General features: G+C 42.6%; 1 protein-coding gene across 1 annotated transcript; it reads left to right on the top strand.

Annotated features, from left to right (window-relative positions):
* The first annotated feature begins 2843 nt into the window (after positions 1–2843).
* Positions 2844–19836, top strand: ppp1r21 (protein phosphatase 1, regulatory subunit 21). The gene is made up of 22 exons (XM_067386934.1): positions 2844–3478; positions 3730–3798; positions 3873–4019; positions 4128–4229; positions 6611–6775; positions 7109–7167; positions 7296–7390; positions 7571–7623; positions 7703–7852; positions 8200–8301; positions 8383–8471; positions 9908–10044; positions 10122–10214; positions 10294–10421; positions 10502–10648; positions 11435–11527; positions 11602–11823; positions 12159–12194; positions 12344–12460; positions 13860–13958; positions 14039–14167; positions 19151–19836. Exons 1-22 carry the CDS (start codon positions 3419–3421, stop codon positions 19178–19180), a joined length of 2322 nt encoding a protein of 773 aa, XP_067243035.1. The 5' UTR covers positions 2844–3418; the 3' UTR covers positions 19181–19836.
* The last annotated feature ends 372 nt before the right edge of the window (positions 19837–20208 follow it).

Genomic DNA, 20208 nt, shown 5'->3' on the forward strand with positions numbered 1-20208 from the left:
TGGCAGCGCACATTGTGATGTTCCCACCACGTTGGCCAGGAACATCTATAATGGCTCTGTGGCCAATGAGGTTTCTCCCTCTTCTTCTGGTCTTTGCTAGGTTGAACCCAGCCTCATCTATAAAGATGAACTCATGTGGGATTGCATGAGCATCCATTTCCAGTACTCCCTGAAAACAAAGAACAAAAATCACTCAATATGGTGTTATCCAGTACACTGGGAAACAATGTTGTGTGTAGTGTACTGCAGTCAATATAGTACTTACATCCACATATGCTCGTCTGAACTCTTTGTTTCTTTGAGAGTTTCTCTCAAACGGCACCTTATAAAGTTGTTTCATTCTGATTTGGTTTCGCTTGAGAATGCGAGCCAATGTGGACAGACTAACTCGTTGAATGTTGTTGAATAAGGTGTTGTCTTGGATGATGTGGCTTTGAATTTCTCGTAATCTGATTTCATTATTTTCCAAAACCAAGTTTACAATGGCAGCTTCCTGTACCCCGGTGAACACAGCCTAAATATTTTCCCCCACAGTAGAGTTCATTGTACAGGAAACTTGTACAGTTCATGAATGGCTGATGTCATACACTAAGTAAACAGGTGTCACCCAACTGATACACTATGACATGGGGTATACTACATGTGTACTACATGAAATTTTGGTTACATACCTGTTCTCCAGTCTAAAGGTCCGGATGACAGAGGCGACAGTAAAACGGCTCAAGTCTGTCCAGCCTCACGCATTGTCAACCCATGGTTGATGACATGATCTACTAAGGTTGCTCTGATTTCATTTGTAAGTGTTTGTCTTCTTTGGCCATGAACTCCTCTACCTGCTCTACCGTTACCTTTCACTCTTCCTCCCCCTCTTATTCTCAACCTCCCTCTTCCTCTTCCTCTTCCTCTCTCTGCAATGTTTTCCATTGTTGTTGTAAAAAAAAAAGGTTCTCACCTGTGGTCTTTTCATAGTGCTTACATCCTGATTGAAGTGTTAACAATTAACCACTGAGGTGTTTGGCCAGGTGGCACATGTAATTGGCCAATTAGCTCATGTAGTGTCATTTTGAATGGCAGTGTTTTGAAATGGCAAACATGTGACTTTATGTCAGATTGTTGTGTCTTATGCAGAGAACTGTATTTAGTGAATTTAAAAAGTGCTATTTTGAAATGCAAAATGTGTGTAAAACAGAAAAGGTGTTTAGACTTTTGGAGACTTGAGAAGAAGTTTTGCTCTCTGTGTGTCAGTTTCAATAATTGTGCTGTGCATGTCATTTTAGTGTGTTAGCAATTGGAAAAAACTGTAAGATATTTTGACTAGAAACAAGACAAAAACTCTGTAAGAACAGCATGTTTTGCAGTGTGAGAAGGTGGTACAGTATTTGGGGCCATAGACAGTGTCTGATGAAGCATTATGATAAAATATTAGGCTACATCCATGGATATTGTAGTCTAATTGGTTCATGCTCCATGCTAATTGCTGACAATGAATCTCTTTAACCTGAAACTTTCATGATTTACAGTAAACATGGAAGATTGTTTTTCTGTTTCCATACAACTAGAGTAATGCAACAGTTACTTATTATTTTGAGCAGTTATATCAATTGATAGTTAGATCATTGTAAGGAAATGAAAACAGACACTCATTTGAAATGTAATGTGTGAATTACCTTGTACTTTGATGTTAAGTTGGGTCATATTGAACAGGTGATTTTTGTTGAATGAACAAATGATCTAAGTTTTATGTGTATTGTATCCAAGCAATTGAGAAAAGGGTTAGAGTTTTGAAAAATGTACAGTTGTGATATAACAGTTATATCAGATATAACAGTTCTGACTTCTTTGTTCAGATTTCTCTGCCACAACATTTTGATCATTGGTTGTGAGTTTTGTGTCTAGAGTTGTGAAAAATGACATCAACGTTCTGAAAATAGTAGCAAAGTGATTGTAAAAAACTGTATTCAAGTACTATATTCATATAAAAAAAATAAATTTTGATTAATTTCTGATTCATTCGTGTTACAAATGCTTTCAATAAAGCGAAGAACTGATTTATGTGGAAAATCATTGAAACTTTAAAAAAGAAAAGTTCATCAGTGATGTAATGCTTCCTGTTGTTAGTGTTTTTTAGGTCAGTGTGTTGTGAATGAAGTGTGTGTTTTCTGAATGAGTGTTATGTTGGTCTGAGTGATTTTTGTAGGTGAGATTAACTGTTTGGCCAACATTCATGCTGGTAATGCAGACTGTGAAGAGTTTTGAAAATGTGGTTTTGGTATTGAATAATGCTTGTTAGTAACTGAAAAAAACTGTAAAAGCCTAACGCTCTTCTTTCATAAGCTGCTGTGATCATTTCTGTACAAGACTGAAAGTAATTGGCAGAGAGATGTTGAGAAATTCATGGTAAGCATGAAAGCAAGATTGAAACTGGATTTTTTTTTTTTTTTTTACTGTAAGCATGTGGTTATGAATACAGTATTGCACAGTAAAAGAAAACAAATACATCAACCATCTGTAGTTGGGGAAAAAAACTAGCAAACAAAAAAACTGGCACAAATGTCCCCACAGGTGAAGTAATACCAGCGCATTTTGACTTTGTGAGGACATTTTTAAAGTCCCCATGAGGAAACAAGCTTATACATAAATCATACAGAATTATGTTTTCTGAACATGTAAAATAGCAGAATGTTTACTGTCACGGGTAGATCTAGTGCTAATGTTAGTGTAGGGGGAGAGAATATACAGTTTGTACAGTATAAAAACCATCATGCCCAGGGAATGTCCCATAAAACATGGAAACCCAACATGTGTGTGTGTGTGTGTGTGTGTGTGTGTGTGTTTGTTTGTTTGTGTAAGTGTGTTTGTGTAAGTGATGTATGTGTTTATGTTTGTGTAAGTGATGTGTGTGTTTATGTTTGTGTAAGTGATGTTTGTGTTTGTGTTGTGTGCTTTTATTTTGAAGCTCGGTCTGTGCTGTTGTCGTGTTCACGTGATCAGTCCGGCAGTGGGTTATTCTGCAGAGCCGCTAACATAGCGACAGAAAACACGAGAAATTAGTGACTGTAATTCATTTGTTTGGCTATCTGAACTGAAGAATTGTAACGTTACATACAGTTTGATTCGAGCGCGTGATTTAACGCGTCTGCCTCCCGCTGTCTGCTAATGGCTTCTGAGGCGATATACGGATCAAACGACACGAGCCGTTTTAACAGGTGTGACTGAAGATAATCGACGATCTGATGGATTTTAATATGATTCCTGACACTGAGTTTCTTTACAATATCATCTCTGATTCATGAACATATCCGCTTAGCATTAGCATTAGCCGCGGCTGCTCACGTGACTGAATAAAGTCAGACATTATCTTCAGTCAGTGATGTTCAAACACTAGATCATATAAAAACATCACATAAACATCATTCTCATGGCGAACGTGACGGACCTCCAGAGCAAATACAGTAAACTGGCTCAAGAGTATTCAAAGGTGAGATCTTCATCTTCATCATCATCACTGATCTGATCAGAAACACTGTCATCTGACAGATCAACCTTTAATGTTTGAAGTGCGTGAATATTTGCATGTGTTGTGGTGAAATCACTGCAGTTGTGTTTATAAACTATTTCTTGATGTGTGTGTGTGTGTCTCTCTGTATGTGTGTGTGTGTGTGTGTCTCTCTCTGTGTGTGTGTGTGTGTGTGTGTGTGTGTGTGTGTGTGTGTGTGTGTGTGTGTGCAGCTCAGAGCTCAGAATCAGGTGTTGAAGAAGGCCGTGCTGGACGAGCAGACCAGCTCTAACTCTCTGAAGGTACCGACAGTCGTTCCTCTCTGGAGAGCCGTGTGCGTCCGTGTGTTTGCTCACGCGTGTTCTGTGTCCGTCAGGATGAGCTGAAGCAGAAGGAGCAGAGCCTGCGGAAGGTGGAGCAGGAGATGGACAGCCTGAGCTTCAGGAACCAGCAGCTGACCAAGAGAGTGGAGCTGCTGCAGGAGGAGCTGCTGCTGTCCGAGAGCAAGAGCAAGAGGAGCAGAGTGAGTGGACACGACCCTGACCTCACACACTCGGACATCACAACACTCTTAGAAAGAAAGGCTCTGTGTAAGGAGAAGGGTGTGTGTTAAATGTGTGTGTTTGTGCAGAATAAAGGAGACTCGCCGCCTCAGGTTAACCTGCAGGCTCAGAGTGTGTTTGATGAAGATCTGCAGAAGAAGATCCAGGAGAACGAACGGCTTCACATCCAGGTGTGTTACACAGATCAGTGTTGTTCGGCAGGTTTGATTCTTAGATGATGTTTGCAGGGCTGCGCTCCACGTTTAGACACGCACTCGTGAACTTCCCTAAGCACTTCCCCTCGGGGAATCCCTGTGTTCCGCTTCGTGAAGTGGACGAGGGAAGTTTATATGGATAGAACGAGGGAGCGAGTCTACTTCATTTGTACACTTCAGGCAGCTCCATATCCCACAATGTAGAGATGTTCACGAGTCTTTTATCTGGAGTCCGAGTCGAGTCTCAAATCATTAATAAAAAAAAAATTCTCATAATCAAATTAGATTTTTCATCCTAGCTGTATTATATAGACAAAATAATATGATCGTTCAATCATCTGTTTTATATCAAATTAAGGTCCTATGATGTAAGGGATAATGTACATCCAGTTTGTTACTTTATAATCCATTACAATGTACAAAACAGTCGTCATGGCAACACGAGTAGTCATTTTCAGTGGCTAAGCGGACGCAAGATGGCGCCAGTGAGTCACGGTTTGTTATACAGCTTCGTTATTATTGACGCAGTCATCAGAAAATATCAAACCTCGCAATGTTTAAGAATGTCAATTGAAAACTCTACACATGCTGATTGTGATAAATTAAAATATGAGCTTTAAGTAATAAATGGATTAACATCTCTCTCTCTCTCTTATGGACACACATTAAGAAATAGAAAAGCTGCATATAATACGAAAAGATTGATAATGTAGTGCTGGGTTAAAAGTCTAGATTTTTTTGTTCATATTTTAACAGGCTGGCAATTCAAAAGAGCCATGCAACTACACCACAGTATAATAGCTAGCTGTGTGAGTTAATGTGACTAGCCTTTGTGGGTGCGATGTCTCATAAAGTTTGATGATGTTGTTCCGATGTCTTTTAACTGTTTTCCCACATTCTGTGCATCTAGCCGATCTGACGTGATAATAAACCCAAACGAAAGAACATATGGCACGGTGGCTGCGTCATGTTGCATGGGACTCTTATTATGACAGGCCATTGCACGGGTTCCTCCAGTAGTGGGCACTCATGCAACGTAATAAATGACGTACATCCGAGACAACGAGACTGAGGGAAGTTAGCGAGGGAAGGGCATAAAAAACAAACTGGAACGCAGCCTAGGTGGAGGCAAGCCCCTCACTTAATGAGGGAGTCATTGAATCATTCATTCAACCCATTCACTTATAATGGCCGATTCATTCAGAAACAAAGCAAGTGACTAGAGATGCACAGATTGCAATTTTCTTGGCCAATTTCTGATTTTTTTGTTAGTGTGACCTGCCGATACTGTTTTTTGTCGATTTTGATTTTTCCTAAGAACTATAATTGATAACAAATAAACCTACTTTTCTTCAACGCAAAGTTTTATTTTCATAAAAAAGACGAGTAAAAAGTCAGTAATAAAATAACAGCAAATAAACAAATTGCAAACAACAGGAACTCAGAATCACTACTCTACAGGTTTATGGAAGTCCATTTACTAACAGTTGTATTTATAAGCCTGTAGCCTTTATTGCATTATCATATAAACACTATAAAAACCATAAAATAATTTCAGCACTATTTACTTGCCTCAAACAACTCTGTAGGTGTTATTATAATTATTGTTTTTGTAGTTACATTTAATTTATTGCCACACTTTAATATAAGTGAATTATGTTATCAGAAAACTAAACACATTTAGCGTTGTCAGGGTGCGCTCTCGGGATTATGACTGCTGTCAGTTTTATCTGCCACAAGATGGCGCTGTTTTCACTGTCACAATATTGATGCTTCGAATCTTTTACCAAAACAATCTGAGAACAATTTCAAAGATTTAAAAGGATTCATTTCTCTTCCCTACTCAATAGTTTTAGGCCTTTTTGCAAATGTTGCGACCAAGTTTAGCTGTTTTAGACAGCGTTTACTCATTTTGAGTTTTAAACATAAATGATCTGTAATGTCATTTTGGGTGTGTCGAAAAAGCGTCAATTAAACAAAACTAAACTAGCCAATCAGATTTCTTTTCACCCATACCACAGTGTTCACACAGATAGATTAATAATCAATAAAAAAATAATGTAAAAAATAAAAACGGCATTAATTAGCGCCCTCTTATGGTACACACATCATTGTTTGCTTTTTCAGTGGTAGTAATGCACAGAATAGGTTCGCTTCTGCAGGAAGTGTAAATCTCTTCAGATGAGCAGCGGGGATCCTCAGGGCTCGCTCCTCTCCTGTTCTCCATGTTCACAATATTACTGAGAATAATCCTGCAGATGTTCATCCAGTATAAGCACACATGAACACACAGATCCTCAGCGGTGGAAGTTCAGCTCTCTTTAGTGAGTGTTTGTGTGGTGTGATGATGTTTTCAGTTCTATGAAGCAGACGAGCAGTTCCGTCGACAGGAAGCTCAGCTGAGGTCGCGACTGGATCAGCTGGAGAAGGAGTCCGAGCAGCATCAGGCTGTAGTAGATGCTCTGACCAGCAAATACACCGACGCCATCGAGAAACTGCAGAGCGACAAAGCTCGCCTAGAGGTCAGAGACGTGTGAGGACAGTCTTGTGTGTTCATTAGGGATGGGCATGAGTGCTCGAGGTCATGACGGCACACTTTTACACTGATGGATGTCCGTGACAAAAGGTGTTTAAAAAGCAGTGTTCTTGTGATCTCTGTAGGCTGGACGGTAATGCCGCATGAAGCACATGTTCGGCCAAACGCACATGTTTTTAAGATTTTAACTCGACAGCGGTCTTAACCCAGCGCTCATCACCGTCTGATGAGTACTCGAGTACTGAAACTGCTCATCCCTAGTGCTCCTCATGTGACGGATGTTGTGTGTGATGCTTGTCTAATGATGGTGTCGTGTCAGGTGAAGGCTCAGACGCTGGAGAGAGAAGCCAAGGACTGTCGAGTCAGAACCGAGGAGTGGTACATATGCGCACACACACGGATACATATTGCTTTAGAATTGACATTGATTTCATCTATTGGAAAGTATTGATTAGCCGATGTATTTAGTGTGTGTGTGTGTGTGTGTGTGTGTGTGTGTGTGTCAGTCAGCAGCAGCTGAGGAAGTATCAGACTGAAGTGAGCAGTCAGTTAAAGCACAGCAGCAGTGTGATCCAGGAGAAAGTGCCCTTCAACGACACCCGTGAGTAACACACACACACACACACACACACACACACACACACACACACACACACACACACACACACACACACACACACACACACACACACACACACACACACACACACAAACACTCATGTTAGGTACACTCAAGTTTTCTCTCATGTGTGTAACTGAGTGAATCTGGTCTTTTCTGAAGAGTTGAGCGACTACAACAGTCTGAACGTTCCTCTGCACAACAGAAGGCATCAGGTGAGTGACTGTACCGTCATCAGGTGACTGTCAGGTGACTGACTGAGCAGCGCTAACTTCCTGTTCCTGCCGTGCGCAGCTGAAGGCTCGTGACGTGGCGGCTCAGGCTCTGGGCTTCGTGCAGAATCTGGTGTCGGCCCTGCTGAACTTTCACTCCTACACCGAACAGAGAGTCCACATCTACCCGCTCGACTCGTCCATCGAAGCCATCTCACCCGTCAACCAGAAGGTACGAACACATGACCTCGTCTGTTGAGTTAATGCTAAAAAACAAAACAAACCTTTGACACTCAGCTCATGTAGCTCTTTCTGCAGCATGACAGAAGGAAACATCTCCATCTGTTTTCTCATTTGAAGCTATAGTTAAGCTCACAGGGATTAAAGTTCTCCGTCAGACAGATTGCAGAGAGGTCATGCATGAGATCAGTGCAGATCTGGGTCGCAAATTAATGGGCATGGGGCAAAAATGACACCAGAATGCACCTGCACAATTATTAACATATGTAAAATAAAACTTTCCTTTAACCTCCTGTCATCCAAACTCTGCTGTATTGTGTGATCTGATCTTCTCTGCAGTTCTCTCAGTATCTGCACGAGAACGCGTCGTACCTGCGTCCGCTGGAGGAGGATTTGCTGCAGTTACACCAGAGCATCACGGAGGACGCCATCACTGTCCTGGTGAGAGACGCACATCACTGTCATCGGCCGTCACACGTGTGTTTGACATGACCGTTCTCATGTAGTGTTTTACATCTGAAGGAAACTCTGGCCAAGCTGCAGGACTTCTCCAGATCCTTCTCCGCCTACAGCAGCTTCCTGCAGAAGATCCTGCCCTACCAGCTCAAGAGGTGTGCGCTCGCCGCGTCACGCTCACGGTTTAGTGTTGATGGGAATGCGTGTCGATGCTGCGGTGAACCTGATGTGTGACCAGAGGCTCAGCTGTGACAAATACAGTTTATCCCATCGGTCTTTCCTTTAAAACATTCACAAAAAACACTTTTAGCTCATTTACCAGTTTCACTCATGTAAATACTAGGGGTGTGACGAGATCTCGTCGAGGCGAAAAGTAGTCTTGTGTTATTGCCATGACAGAGTGTTAGGATGATTAGGACAGAATATGCCACCGCTAAATTAGTTGATGTTGGTTAATATATTAATGTTAATAAATGAGACCTTATTGTAAAGTGTTACCATTTTTATTCATACTGTTTTTATTTCTATGATCAGTTTGTAAAAAGCAGTTCAGTTAGGAGGTCAAAAGTTGTAGAAGCTCATAAATCATGTACAGTAAGGTCTGAAGAGACTGAAATCATACAGAAGAGAGAAGTCAGTCAGTTGAGTTAGTGGCAAAACCTTTTACAGCGCTTGAGTATTGTTGTCTTTTACGGTATATGATAATTCATACTCAGAAAGTAGAACTGAAATGACATTCATTACAAGATGATTAGTTAAAACATTTCAAATGCACCTGCAGAATATTTTTCTAGTCGTGTATTTCACCATTGAGGATTTCTTAAAAATAGTGTGTAAAAATCTTGTCTCGCCTCGTGAGATACCCGTCTCGTCACACCACTAGTAAATACATTCTTAAAAACATTTAGAAACTTTATCTGTTTGAATTTTGCAGACATCCTGGTTGTGATGTTGGCTGCTTATGGAGTAAAATTAATGATAAATGACTTCAAAACAAATAAGCATGTGAATTGCACCCAGTGAACATAAAACTTTGCAATTGCATTAATTCCTCTTCAGTCAAAAATGTCAGAAAAATTTTACGTTTTAAAACATTACTTTTTTTGCTTCATCAGAATGGGATGACACTTGGTGACTTTTGTTGCATTAGCTATGTGAACACACACAAAAAATCATGGACATGATAAAGGATAAAAATAAAAAAAAGGATTTTAAATGGGGGAAAATAGCTAATAAAAATTGTATTAATATCGCATAATATCATAAAATTCCCTGAAAATTTTAAATAATAATAAAAAAAAATTATTGAACAAAAGTATATTACAGTGGTTTTCCTTAAGGAAAAAAAAAAGTTACATTTCAAAGCTCTGTCACTTTTGACTGCGAAGGGGCCGAGTGTGACCCCTAAATAAAGAGGACCAACAGTGCTCGTTTTTATATTGTATTTCCATTTGAAGTATTCACAGATTCATTTATACAACCGTGTTGAAGTTCAGCCCCCAAACATGCAAGCGCTGAAAATATGAAACATTACAATTCAAGCAATGTTAACGCAACGCCTTTTTTTTATTTGTGTGTGTGTGTTGTGCAGTCTAGAGGAGGAGTGTGACGCTTCTCTCTGCACGGCAGCGCTGACCGCCAGAAACCACCAGTTACAGAACGACATGAAGAAACTGACGGCCCTCTTCCACAAACTGAAGTCTTACGTCGCTCTGTTAGCCGTGCCCAGTGAGTATCAGGTCACGTGACACGCGTGTGCCGTCACGTGTCCGTGTTGAGGGCTTACCTTTTTTTTCCCGCCGCAGGTGTTCGTTCAGATGCCATGTGTCAGAGCAGCGCGACCGCCGTCTTCACCCAGATGAGCGCGAGCCTGCACGGCCTGCACGACGTCAGCACAGGTGTGAGATCCGATCAGATTCAGAGCGCTCGATAAGAAACCGGTCCGTCTGTAAGTCTTGTGCTGTCTCCTCTGAGCAGAGCTGTCGAAGCACTACAGTCAGAAGGTTTCTCTGGAGCAGGATCTGCCCACGGCCACGCAGAAGTTCCGTACCACTAACGAGTGTCTGCTGTCATCGCTGGCGTCGCTCACCAACAGCTGTGGCAAGGTCTTCACCGCACCACCGCTCTCACGTCTCTAGCGCCTGCCGTCCTGCGCGTCATTCACTGTGATTTGTATTTCACACAGATGGCCACCTTTTTCAGCAACAACCTGGATTTCTTCGCGTCGTGTCCCGGTTACGGTCCGCGAGGAGGCGTCGTGAACCCGCTGCAGGCCGACAGCATGATCGAGAACAAGAGGCGTGCCGCCACATACATGAGCGCCATCAGAAAGGTCACAGTCTTGATTATTGAACAGATAGAAATACAAAAGTCCTTTAAAGTCTGTGCTCCTGCGGGACAAGCTTTGAATCGGGAGGGGAAGCAGGGAAGAAATGACTCCCACAAAGTGGCAAGATAGAAGTACATAATAGCAAGATTTCAGGTACAGAATTTGCCATGCATTGGCCATCTGTTGAAACAGAAAGGGTTGGATATTAGTGTTTTCGAGGAAAAGCAGCTTCCTCTATGCTGACACTCTGAGGTTTCCCTGGGGATTTGATCAGCTCAGTGGTTTAACGCTTGAAAGCAAAGAAATTAAGACATAAATATTAATATTGTAATTTTACTGTTGTTTTGTAAAGTATAATAATAATAATTATTCTTGTTATTAATAATAATAACGATAATAATATTAATTTATTATAACATATTATTAGTATTATGATTAAATAATAGTGTATATACTGTATTATAAAATATTATTGCAATAGTAAGATATTTCTTTATTAATTTATTAAAATAAAAATATTGTTAATAATAGTGATCACATGCCTGATTGCAGCAGCCCAGTCTAGAAGCTGAGAGGTCCTTAAGAAGGAGCTGAGGAGCAGTTGATCTTGATCACGTGACTGATAGATACTCACAGCGGCAGGATTGTTCTGTTTTCTGTAACAGCCTCTTGTGGCTTTTAGCGTTATTTGACGGTCGCAGCACGATACATTTGACAATCATGGAAAGCACTTCACAAATAAATGCCCAGTTCAGTCCCATGACTGCTGGTGTTTTCTTGTGTTTTCAGGTCAGACCAGAATCAGTGCCGTACAGAGAAGCTTTAGCAAACCGGCACATCCTGACGAGCTCTACCGAGAGTCGAGAGGGACTCATGCAGCAGGTACCTGAGCCCGTCCGTCTGTTCTGTCCTCTCGTTGTCTCCGGTCTGTCTCTGACGGTGCGTGTGGTCGGCAGGTTGTCCAGAGTCAGGAGAAGATCTCTCGTCTGGAGCAGGAGAAGGAGCACTGGCTGCTGGAGGCTCAGCTGGGTCAGGTGCGTCTGCAGAAGGAGAGTCAGCGCATCGCTCAGCTGGAGGCTCAGATCGCCGCCGGAGCTCCAGAGGAACAGCACAGCGCCGCTGACGGCTCCGATGCTGCGCGCACTGACAGTCCAGAGCCCGTCCAGGACTCCAGCCTGGTGAGTGACGTCATGCTGGAATCCGCCGAATCGAACACACCCGACTCGGGTCATTGGTCAGCAGGTGTTTGACACACAATCACATGAGCAGTGCTGGATTAACAGCAATGACTGATTGTGTGTAGTTACAGGCAAACAGTTGCTTAGCATACAGTTCTGTAAAGAATAATGACTACATCACACATCAACACTTTTCTTTTCCACAAGTTTCCGTATAGTAGGTTTGTCAAAACTCTGTATCAGATATTATATTAAAATATTATTGGGTGTAAAATAAAAGTATTATTGAATATTTTGGTGCAGCTGTAATATTTTTATCATGTCTCTATTATCAGGTCGGCATTTTAACCATCACATCCTGCAGCGAGAGCGTACGTATTCATGTTTTAGTTTCTTAAATAACCTTATCTGCATATTCAGATTCAAACACAATATAGTATATCATGAATATGAAATCTGTCCAGTCCATTTGAAACGGTGCTCATGTCATGTAGATGATGATGATGTTTGTGTGCCGTAGGCTGCAGATCAGGAGTCTCGTGAGCATCTGATCAAAACTCATTACATGAGCCGTGTGTCAGATCTGACCTCTCAACTGCAGATGTGTGACAGTAAAGCCGTCCACTTCCATGCTGAGGTCAGTACTCAACTCCTTCAGCTCATGCTGGGAACCGCTGCTCCGACGGGATCCATACAAGCACAGGCATTCCTCTACAAATCAAGCATTTAAACATGAACTCAGACATGCACAGTTGCTCTGCCATCGATCCGTGGATGATGCTTAAAGCTGATGTGTGTGTTTTCTGTGTTCAACCGACGAATGGATAAATTATAGTCTCTATACTAAGAAATACTTGCATGAGAAATAGCTATCAGCTTTAAATTCTGGACCGAGATCTGTTTAATTACACTCCTGCAGTCTTCTGATGAAAGGGGAAGCATCGACCGCTGCGCTAGTTCAGATAGGCCTGCTGTGAATCAGGTGTTTGCTTTAAAAGCATGAATATTTCAACCTGCGCCACAGAAATTGCTTCTCTATCGCCATCTGTGGCTGATCCATGACACTGCATGTCACTTTCAGAGTAGTGCTCATGGTCACCTGTACGCTGACAGTAAAAACTTCTAATTAAGCGTACAGGAGTAAAAATGTCATGCAAGCAAACAGGCATCATATCTGCCACTGTGGTTTTGGCACCGATTGACAGTAGATGATAACAGTGAGATCAACAAACATTGCTGTTTACAGACGTGACATTTCTAATGACGTGAGCCTGGAATTCACCACAAAATCCTGACAAGAAACCTGACAGCTTTACAATGAAAATTAATATTGTAAGCTTGTTGTAGGTAAAGCATCAAGACTGTTGAACACAGAATTTTTTGATCTTGTAAAAGTTTGATAAAAAATTTTACAGCTTCACAAATACAAATCTGAGCACCTTTTATATCAGTGTATGTGACTGAAACATGCTATATATGACAACATTTGATGATGATACGAGTAATCCTTGGGAGAAACCAGGCTCAGTCACTCAAATCTCCTCTGGCCAACAAATGAACATGGTGTGATTATGATTCAGGCTTTTGAATCACAGGTTTTGTGGATTGGTATCATTCAGAATATTTCATCCAGTTCCTTCTGCTTGAAGATTGGGATACATCACGTCAGCATGTGGTGCAGCAGTGACTCGAGCATCAAGAAAATTAAGATTTAATGTTAATTGTTCTATTGAGAGATTTAAATGTCAGTCAGTTTTGTTCTAAGCAAGTGTAAGTGATTCTCATTAACCTTAAATGAAGATACAAAACCCCTGTTGTAAGTGAAAATATCTGGTTGTCAGCAGTAGTGCGGTGGGTCAGAAGCACATGCTGTCCTGCTTCATGATTAAAGTGTTCACTGCATGTATCTGCTGAATGACCCGTGACCAGATGTTTGCTTGTGCACTGAAGAGTTACGAAGACATTTAAATACATGCTGCTTTTTTGAAGAAGAATATAAGTGATCATTACATTGTGTGTCATTGTTTCTCTTTCAGTGCCGAGCTGTTGCCAAACGTCTCACCATCGCAGAAAAATCACGCGAGACTATGACGGAGGAACTGAAGCTGGCTAATCAGAACATCACTCGCCTACAGGTACTAACGGACATGCTCCGCTAGATCAGCCTTCTGAAGTCTTTAGATGTAGTGACATGTTCTTCTGTTGTGTCCACCAGGATGAGCTCAGCACCACGAAGAGGAGCTACGAAGATCAGCTGAGCATGATGAGCGACCACCTGTGCAGCATGAACGACACGCTCAGCAAGCAGCGCGACGAGATCGATACGCTCAAGCTCGCCTCGAAGGTCAGACAGCTCACGCTTCAGCTAGCTGTAACACACCAACCCGACACGAGTCTGATCAACGCTAACCCACGCTGAGTCTGATCAACACTAACCCACGCTGAGTCTGATCAACACTAACCCGACACGAGTCTGATCAACACTAACCCGACACTGAGTCTGATCAACACTAACCCGACACGAGTCTGATCAACACTAACCCGACACGAGTCTGATCAACACTAACCCGACACGAGTCTGATCAACACTAACCCGACACGCGTCTGATCAACACTAACCCACGCTGAGTCTGATCAACACTAACCCGACATGAGTCTGATCAACACTAACCCACGCTGAGTCTGATCAACACTAACCCGACATGAGTCTGATCAACACTAACCCACGCTGAGTCTGATCAACACTAACCCACGCTGAGTCTGATCAACACTAACCCGACATGAGTCTGATCAACACTAACCCGACACTGAGTCTGATCAACACTAACCCGACATGAGTCTGATCAACACTAACCCGACATGAGTCTGATCAACACTAACCCGACACTAAGTCTGATCAACACTAACCCGACACTGAGTCTGATCAACACTAACCCGACATGAGTCTGATCAACACTAACTCGACATGAGTCTGATCAACACTAACTCGACATGAGTCTGATCAACACTAACTCGACATGAGTCTGATCAACACTAACTCGACATGAGTCTGATCAACACTAACTCGACATGAGTCTGATCAACACTAACTCGACATGAGTCTGATCAACACTAACTCGACATGAGTCTGATCAACACTAACTCGACATGAGTCTGATCAACACTAACTCGACATGAGTCTGATCAACACTAACCCACGCTGAGTCTGATCAACACTAACCCACGCTGAGTCTGATCAACACTAACCCGACATGAGTCTGATCAACACTAACCCACGCTGAGTCTGATCAACACTATCCCGACGCTGAGTCTGATCAACACTAACCCACGCTGAGTCTGATCAACACTAACCCGACATGAGTCTGATCAACACTAACCCGACATGAGTCTGATCAACACTAACCCACGCTGAGTCTGATCAACACTAACCCGACACGAGTCTGATCAACACTAACCCACGCTGAGTCTGATCAACACTAACCCGACATGAGTCTGATCAACACTAACCCACGCTGAGTCTGATCAACACTAACCCACGCTGAGTCTGATCAACACTAACCCACGCTGAGTCTGATCAACACTAACCCACGCTGAGTCTGATCAACACTAACTCGACATGAGTCTGATCAACACTAACCCACGCTGAGTCTGATCAACACTAACCCACGCTGAGTCTGATCAACACTAACCCACGCTGAGTCTGATCAACACTAACTCGACATGAGTCTGATCAACACTAACTCGACATGAGTCTGATCAACACTAACCCACGCTGAGTCTGATCAACACTAACCCATGCTGAGTCTGATCAACACTAACCCACGCTGAGTCTGATCAACGCTAACTCGACATGAGTCTGCTCAACACTAACTCGACATGAGTCTGATCAACACTAACTCGACATGAGTCTGATCAACACTAACCCACGCTGAGTCTGATCAACACTAACCCGACACGAGTCTGATCAACACTAACCCACGCTGAGTCTGATCAACACTAACCCGACATGAGTCTGATCAACACTAACCCACGCTGAGTCTGATCAACACTAACCCACGCTGAGTCTGATCAACACTAACCCACGCTGAGTCTGATCAACACTAACCCACGCTGAGTCTGATCAACACTAACTCGACATGAGTCTGATCAACACTAACCCACGCTGAGTCTGATCAACACTAACCCACGCTGAGTCTGATCAACACTAACTCGACATGAGTCTGATCAACACTAACTCGACATGAGTCTGATCAACACTAACCCACGCTGAGTCTGATCAACACTAACCCACGCTGAGTCTGATCAACACTAACCCACGCTGAGTCTGATCAACGCTAACTCGACATGAGTCTGCTCAACACTAACTCGACATGAGTCTGATCAACATTAACCCGACATGAGTCTGATCAACACTAACCCACGCTGAGTCTGATCAACACTAACCCGACATGAGTCTGATCAACACTAACTCGACATGAGTCTGATCAACACTAACCCGACATGAGTCTGATCAACACTAACCCGACACTGAGTCTGATCAACACTAACCCACGCTGAGTCTGATCAACACTAACCCGACATGAGTCTGATCAACACTAACCCGACATGAGTCTGATCAACACTAACCCGACATGAGTCTGATCAACACTAACTCGACATGAGTCTGATCAACACTAACTCGACATGAGTCTGATCAACACTAACTCGACATGAGTCTGATCAACACTAACTCGACATGAGTCTGATCAACACTAACTCGACATGAGTCTGATCAACACTAACTCGACATGAGTCTGATCAACACTAACTCGACATGAGTCTGATCAACACTAACTCGACATGAGTCTGATCAACACTAACCCGACACTGAGTCTGATCAACACTAACCCGACATGAGTCTGATCAACACTAACCCGACATGAGTCTGATCAACACTAACCCGACACTGAGTCTGATCAACACTAACCCACGCTGAGTCTGATCAACACTAACCCGACATGAGTCTGATCAACACTAACTCGACATGAGTCTGATCAACACTAACTCGACATGAGTCTGATCAACACTAACTCGACATGAGTCTGATCAACACTAACTCGACATGAGTCTGATCAACACTAACTCGACATGAGTCTGATCAACACTAACCCGACACTGAGTCTGATCAACACTAACTCGACATGAGTCTGATCAACACTAACCCACGCTGAGTCTGATCAACACTAACCCACGCTGAGTCTGATCAACACTAACCCACGCTGAGTCTGATCAACACTAACCCACGCTGAGTCTGATCAACATTAACCCACGCTGAGTCTGATCAACATTAACCCGACATGAGTCTGATCAACACTAACCCACGCTGAGTCTGATCAACACTAACCCACGCTGAGTCTGATCAACACTAGCCCACGCTGAGTCTGATCAACACTAACCCACGCTGAGTCTGATCAACACTAACCCACGCTGAGTCTGATCAACACTAACCCACGCTGAGTCTGATCAACACTAACCCACGCTGAGTCTGATCAACACTAACCCACGCTGAGTCTGATCAACACTAACCCACGCTGAGTCTGATCAACACTAACCCACGCTGAGTCTGATCAACACTAACCCACGCTGAGTCTGATCAACACTAACCCACGCTGAGTCTGATCAACACTAACCCACTCTGAGTCTGATCAACACTAACCCACGCTGAGTCTGATCAACACTAACCCACGCTGAGTCTGATCAACACTAACCCGACGCTGAGTCTGATCAACACTAACCCGACGCTGAGTCTGATCAACACTAACCCGACATGAGTCTGATAAACACTAACCCGACGCTGAGTCTGATCAACACTAACCCGACGCTGAGTCTGATCAACACTAACCCGACGCTGAGTCTGATCAACACTAACCCGACGCTGAGTCTGATCAACACTAACCCGACGCTGAGTCTGATCAACACTAACCCGACGCTGAGTCTGATCAACACTAACCCGACGCTGAGTCTGATCAACACTAACCCGACGCTGAGTCTGATCAACACTAACCCGACGCTGAGTCTGATCAACACTAACCCACGCTGAGTCTGATCAACACTAACCCGACGCTGAGTCTGATCAACACTAACCCGACGCTGAGTCTGATCAACACTAACCCACGCTGAGTCTGATCAACACTAACCCGACGCTGAGTCTGATCAACACTAACCCGACGCTGAGTCTGATCAACACTAACCCGACGCTGAGTCTGATCAACACTAACCCGACGCTGAGTCTGATCAACACTAACCCGACGCTGAGTCTGATCAACACTAACCCACGCTGAGTCTGATCAACACTAACTCGACGCTGAGTCTGATCAACACTAACTCGACGCTGAGTCTGATCAACACTAACTCGACATGAGTCTGATCAACACTAACCCACGCTGAGTCTGATCAACACTAACCCGACACGAGTCTGATCAACACTAACCCACGCTGAGTCTGATCAACACTAACCCACGCTGAGTCTGATCAACACTAACCCGACGCTGAGTCTGATCAACACTAACCCGACGCTGAGTCTGATCAACACTAACCCGACGCTGAGTCTGATCAACACTAACCCGACGCTGAGTCTGATCAACACTAACCCGACATGAGTCTGATCAACACTAACCCACGCTGAGTCTGATCAACACTAACCCACGCTGAGTCTGATCAACACTAACCCGACGCTGAGTCTGATCAACACTAACATACGTTGGTAAATGTGGCAGCTGAAAACAATCGTCATTTAAATAACACCCCTAAACATTCACGGTTTAAAAGCCTCACCCCTAGAGTTTACGGCACAGGGAAATGTAACCCGGCCAACAGGAGGAAGTAATCTCATGAAGGAGAAATTGATCTTACTCCAAAAACACTCATTGACCTTGTAATTGCAAACATTCACACTAATTTATGTGTATTAAATACCAGTAAATAAAACGAAGCATTTACAGACATTATAAACACTATAGCTTAGGCTATATTCCCCTCACTTCACAACAAATCCTTTAAATTTAATGGTATTCAGAACAGAATAAGAATGAAAAATAAGTAGCTATGATAAAATAAAATTAATAAAATTAGGCTATTGTGGCATTCGTTATAAAAAAATGTCAAGCCAAAATGAATTTATTTACAGCCATTGGGCTCATCTCTCATTCGCCAAGATGTTTCCATATTTGTCATATATAGAAAAACTACAATACATTAGAGTGTCACAGTTTTTGTCTTTTGGTAATTATTTAAGTGAAATATATTTTGTGTATATGAGCTAATTAAAACAAAAATTATACTCTTGCAGGGAAACTCAAAGAAGAACAAGGGCCGATAACGGACAGACATCACAGCGACGGGCTGAACACGCCTGTGTTTGACACCAAACCAGTGACATGTGACAGGAAGCAGCGCTGAAGAACATACGGCTGCTGCAGCCTGCGACCGCGCCTCTTTATATTAGTGTGTGTGTGTGTGTGTGTGTGTGTGTGTGTGTGTGTGTGTGTGTGCACGTGTGTGTAATTACAGCGTGTATTTTGTTTCCTCACACAGGCGGTGTTTGTTAGAGAAATCACAGTCTGCCACACACACACACACACACACAGCTCAAGCCTGATTTGATTCCGCACAGAAGAGTGTGTGATTGATTACGTGAAGATGTCATCATGATAAACTCCTCACCGACATTAAGATGAAATCATCTGGAGAAAAGGGTTCTTGTGAATAAACACATTGAACCGACACTGATTTCTGCTTTCTTTCCTCAAGAAATAAACCACAGTGATTTTTTTTATGCACTAAATATATTTCTTGTCTCAAGTTCATGAATCATGATGTCATATCGCCGTTAGCTGTGAAGTCTAATATGATGTGAATATATCAGCTCAGAGCCCTGATGAGTGTACTGATCCTCTCATATAGTCTCATTTCTCTTTATATGGATCTGTTTAATAGCACAATGTACTGGATTCAACCAATCAAGTAAATAAAGGTATAAACTAAACCATTTTGCATTCACTTTTTCATTTCAGTATTCATTTCATCTACGCAGAGAAAAAGAGGAAAAAGTTTTTTAGGAGCTGAAGTTTTTCCCGTTCTCCAAATTACTATTCCTACTACGGCGAGGGATGAACTCATGAATACTAATTAGCTCATGAATACTAATGAGCTCATTCTGACGTTGCTGTTGAACTACATTAGAAGAATATTGACTAATGAATATTGACGCCATGCTGAAGGCTTATCTCTTGAATATTAATTAGAATGTTGTGACGTAGATTGGTCGCCTTCCAATGGCGACTACATGCCTAATGAATATTAAAGCAGGTCCTTCGCCGTAGTAGAATAGCGGAATCCGCTTCCCGT

Source organism: Chanodichthys erythropterus, chromosome 5 (assembly GCF_024489055.1).
Source record: "Chanodichthys erythropterus isolate Z2021 chromosome 5, ASM2448905v1, whole genome shotgun sequence".
NCBI lineage: Eukaryota > Metazoa > Chordata > Actinopteri > Cypriniformes > Xenocyprididae > Chanodichthys > Chanodichthys erythropterus.

What these genes read in the sequence shown, in the direction of transcription:
- ppp1r21 (XM_067386934.1), top strand. Translation starts at nt 3,419, where the DNA reads ATGGCGAACGTGACGGACCTCCAGAGCAAATACAGTAAACTGGCTCAA. An exon ending in GCAAGAGCAAGAGGAGCAGA is followed by an intron (nt 4,020 to 4,127) that starts GTGAGTGGACAC and finishes GTGTTTGTGCAG; the next exon opens with AATAAAGGAGACTCGCCGCC. An exon ending in AGAACATCACTCGCCTACAG is followed by an intron (nt 13,959 to 14,038) that starts GTACTAACGGAC and finishes TGTGTCCACCAG; the next exon opens with GATGAGCTCAGCACCACGAA.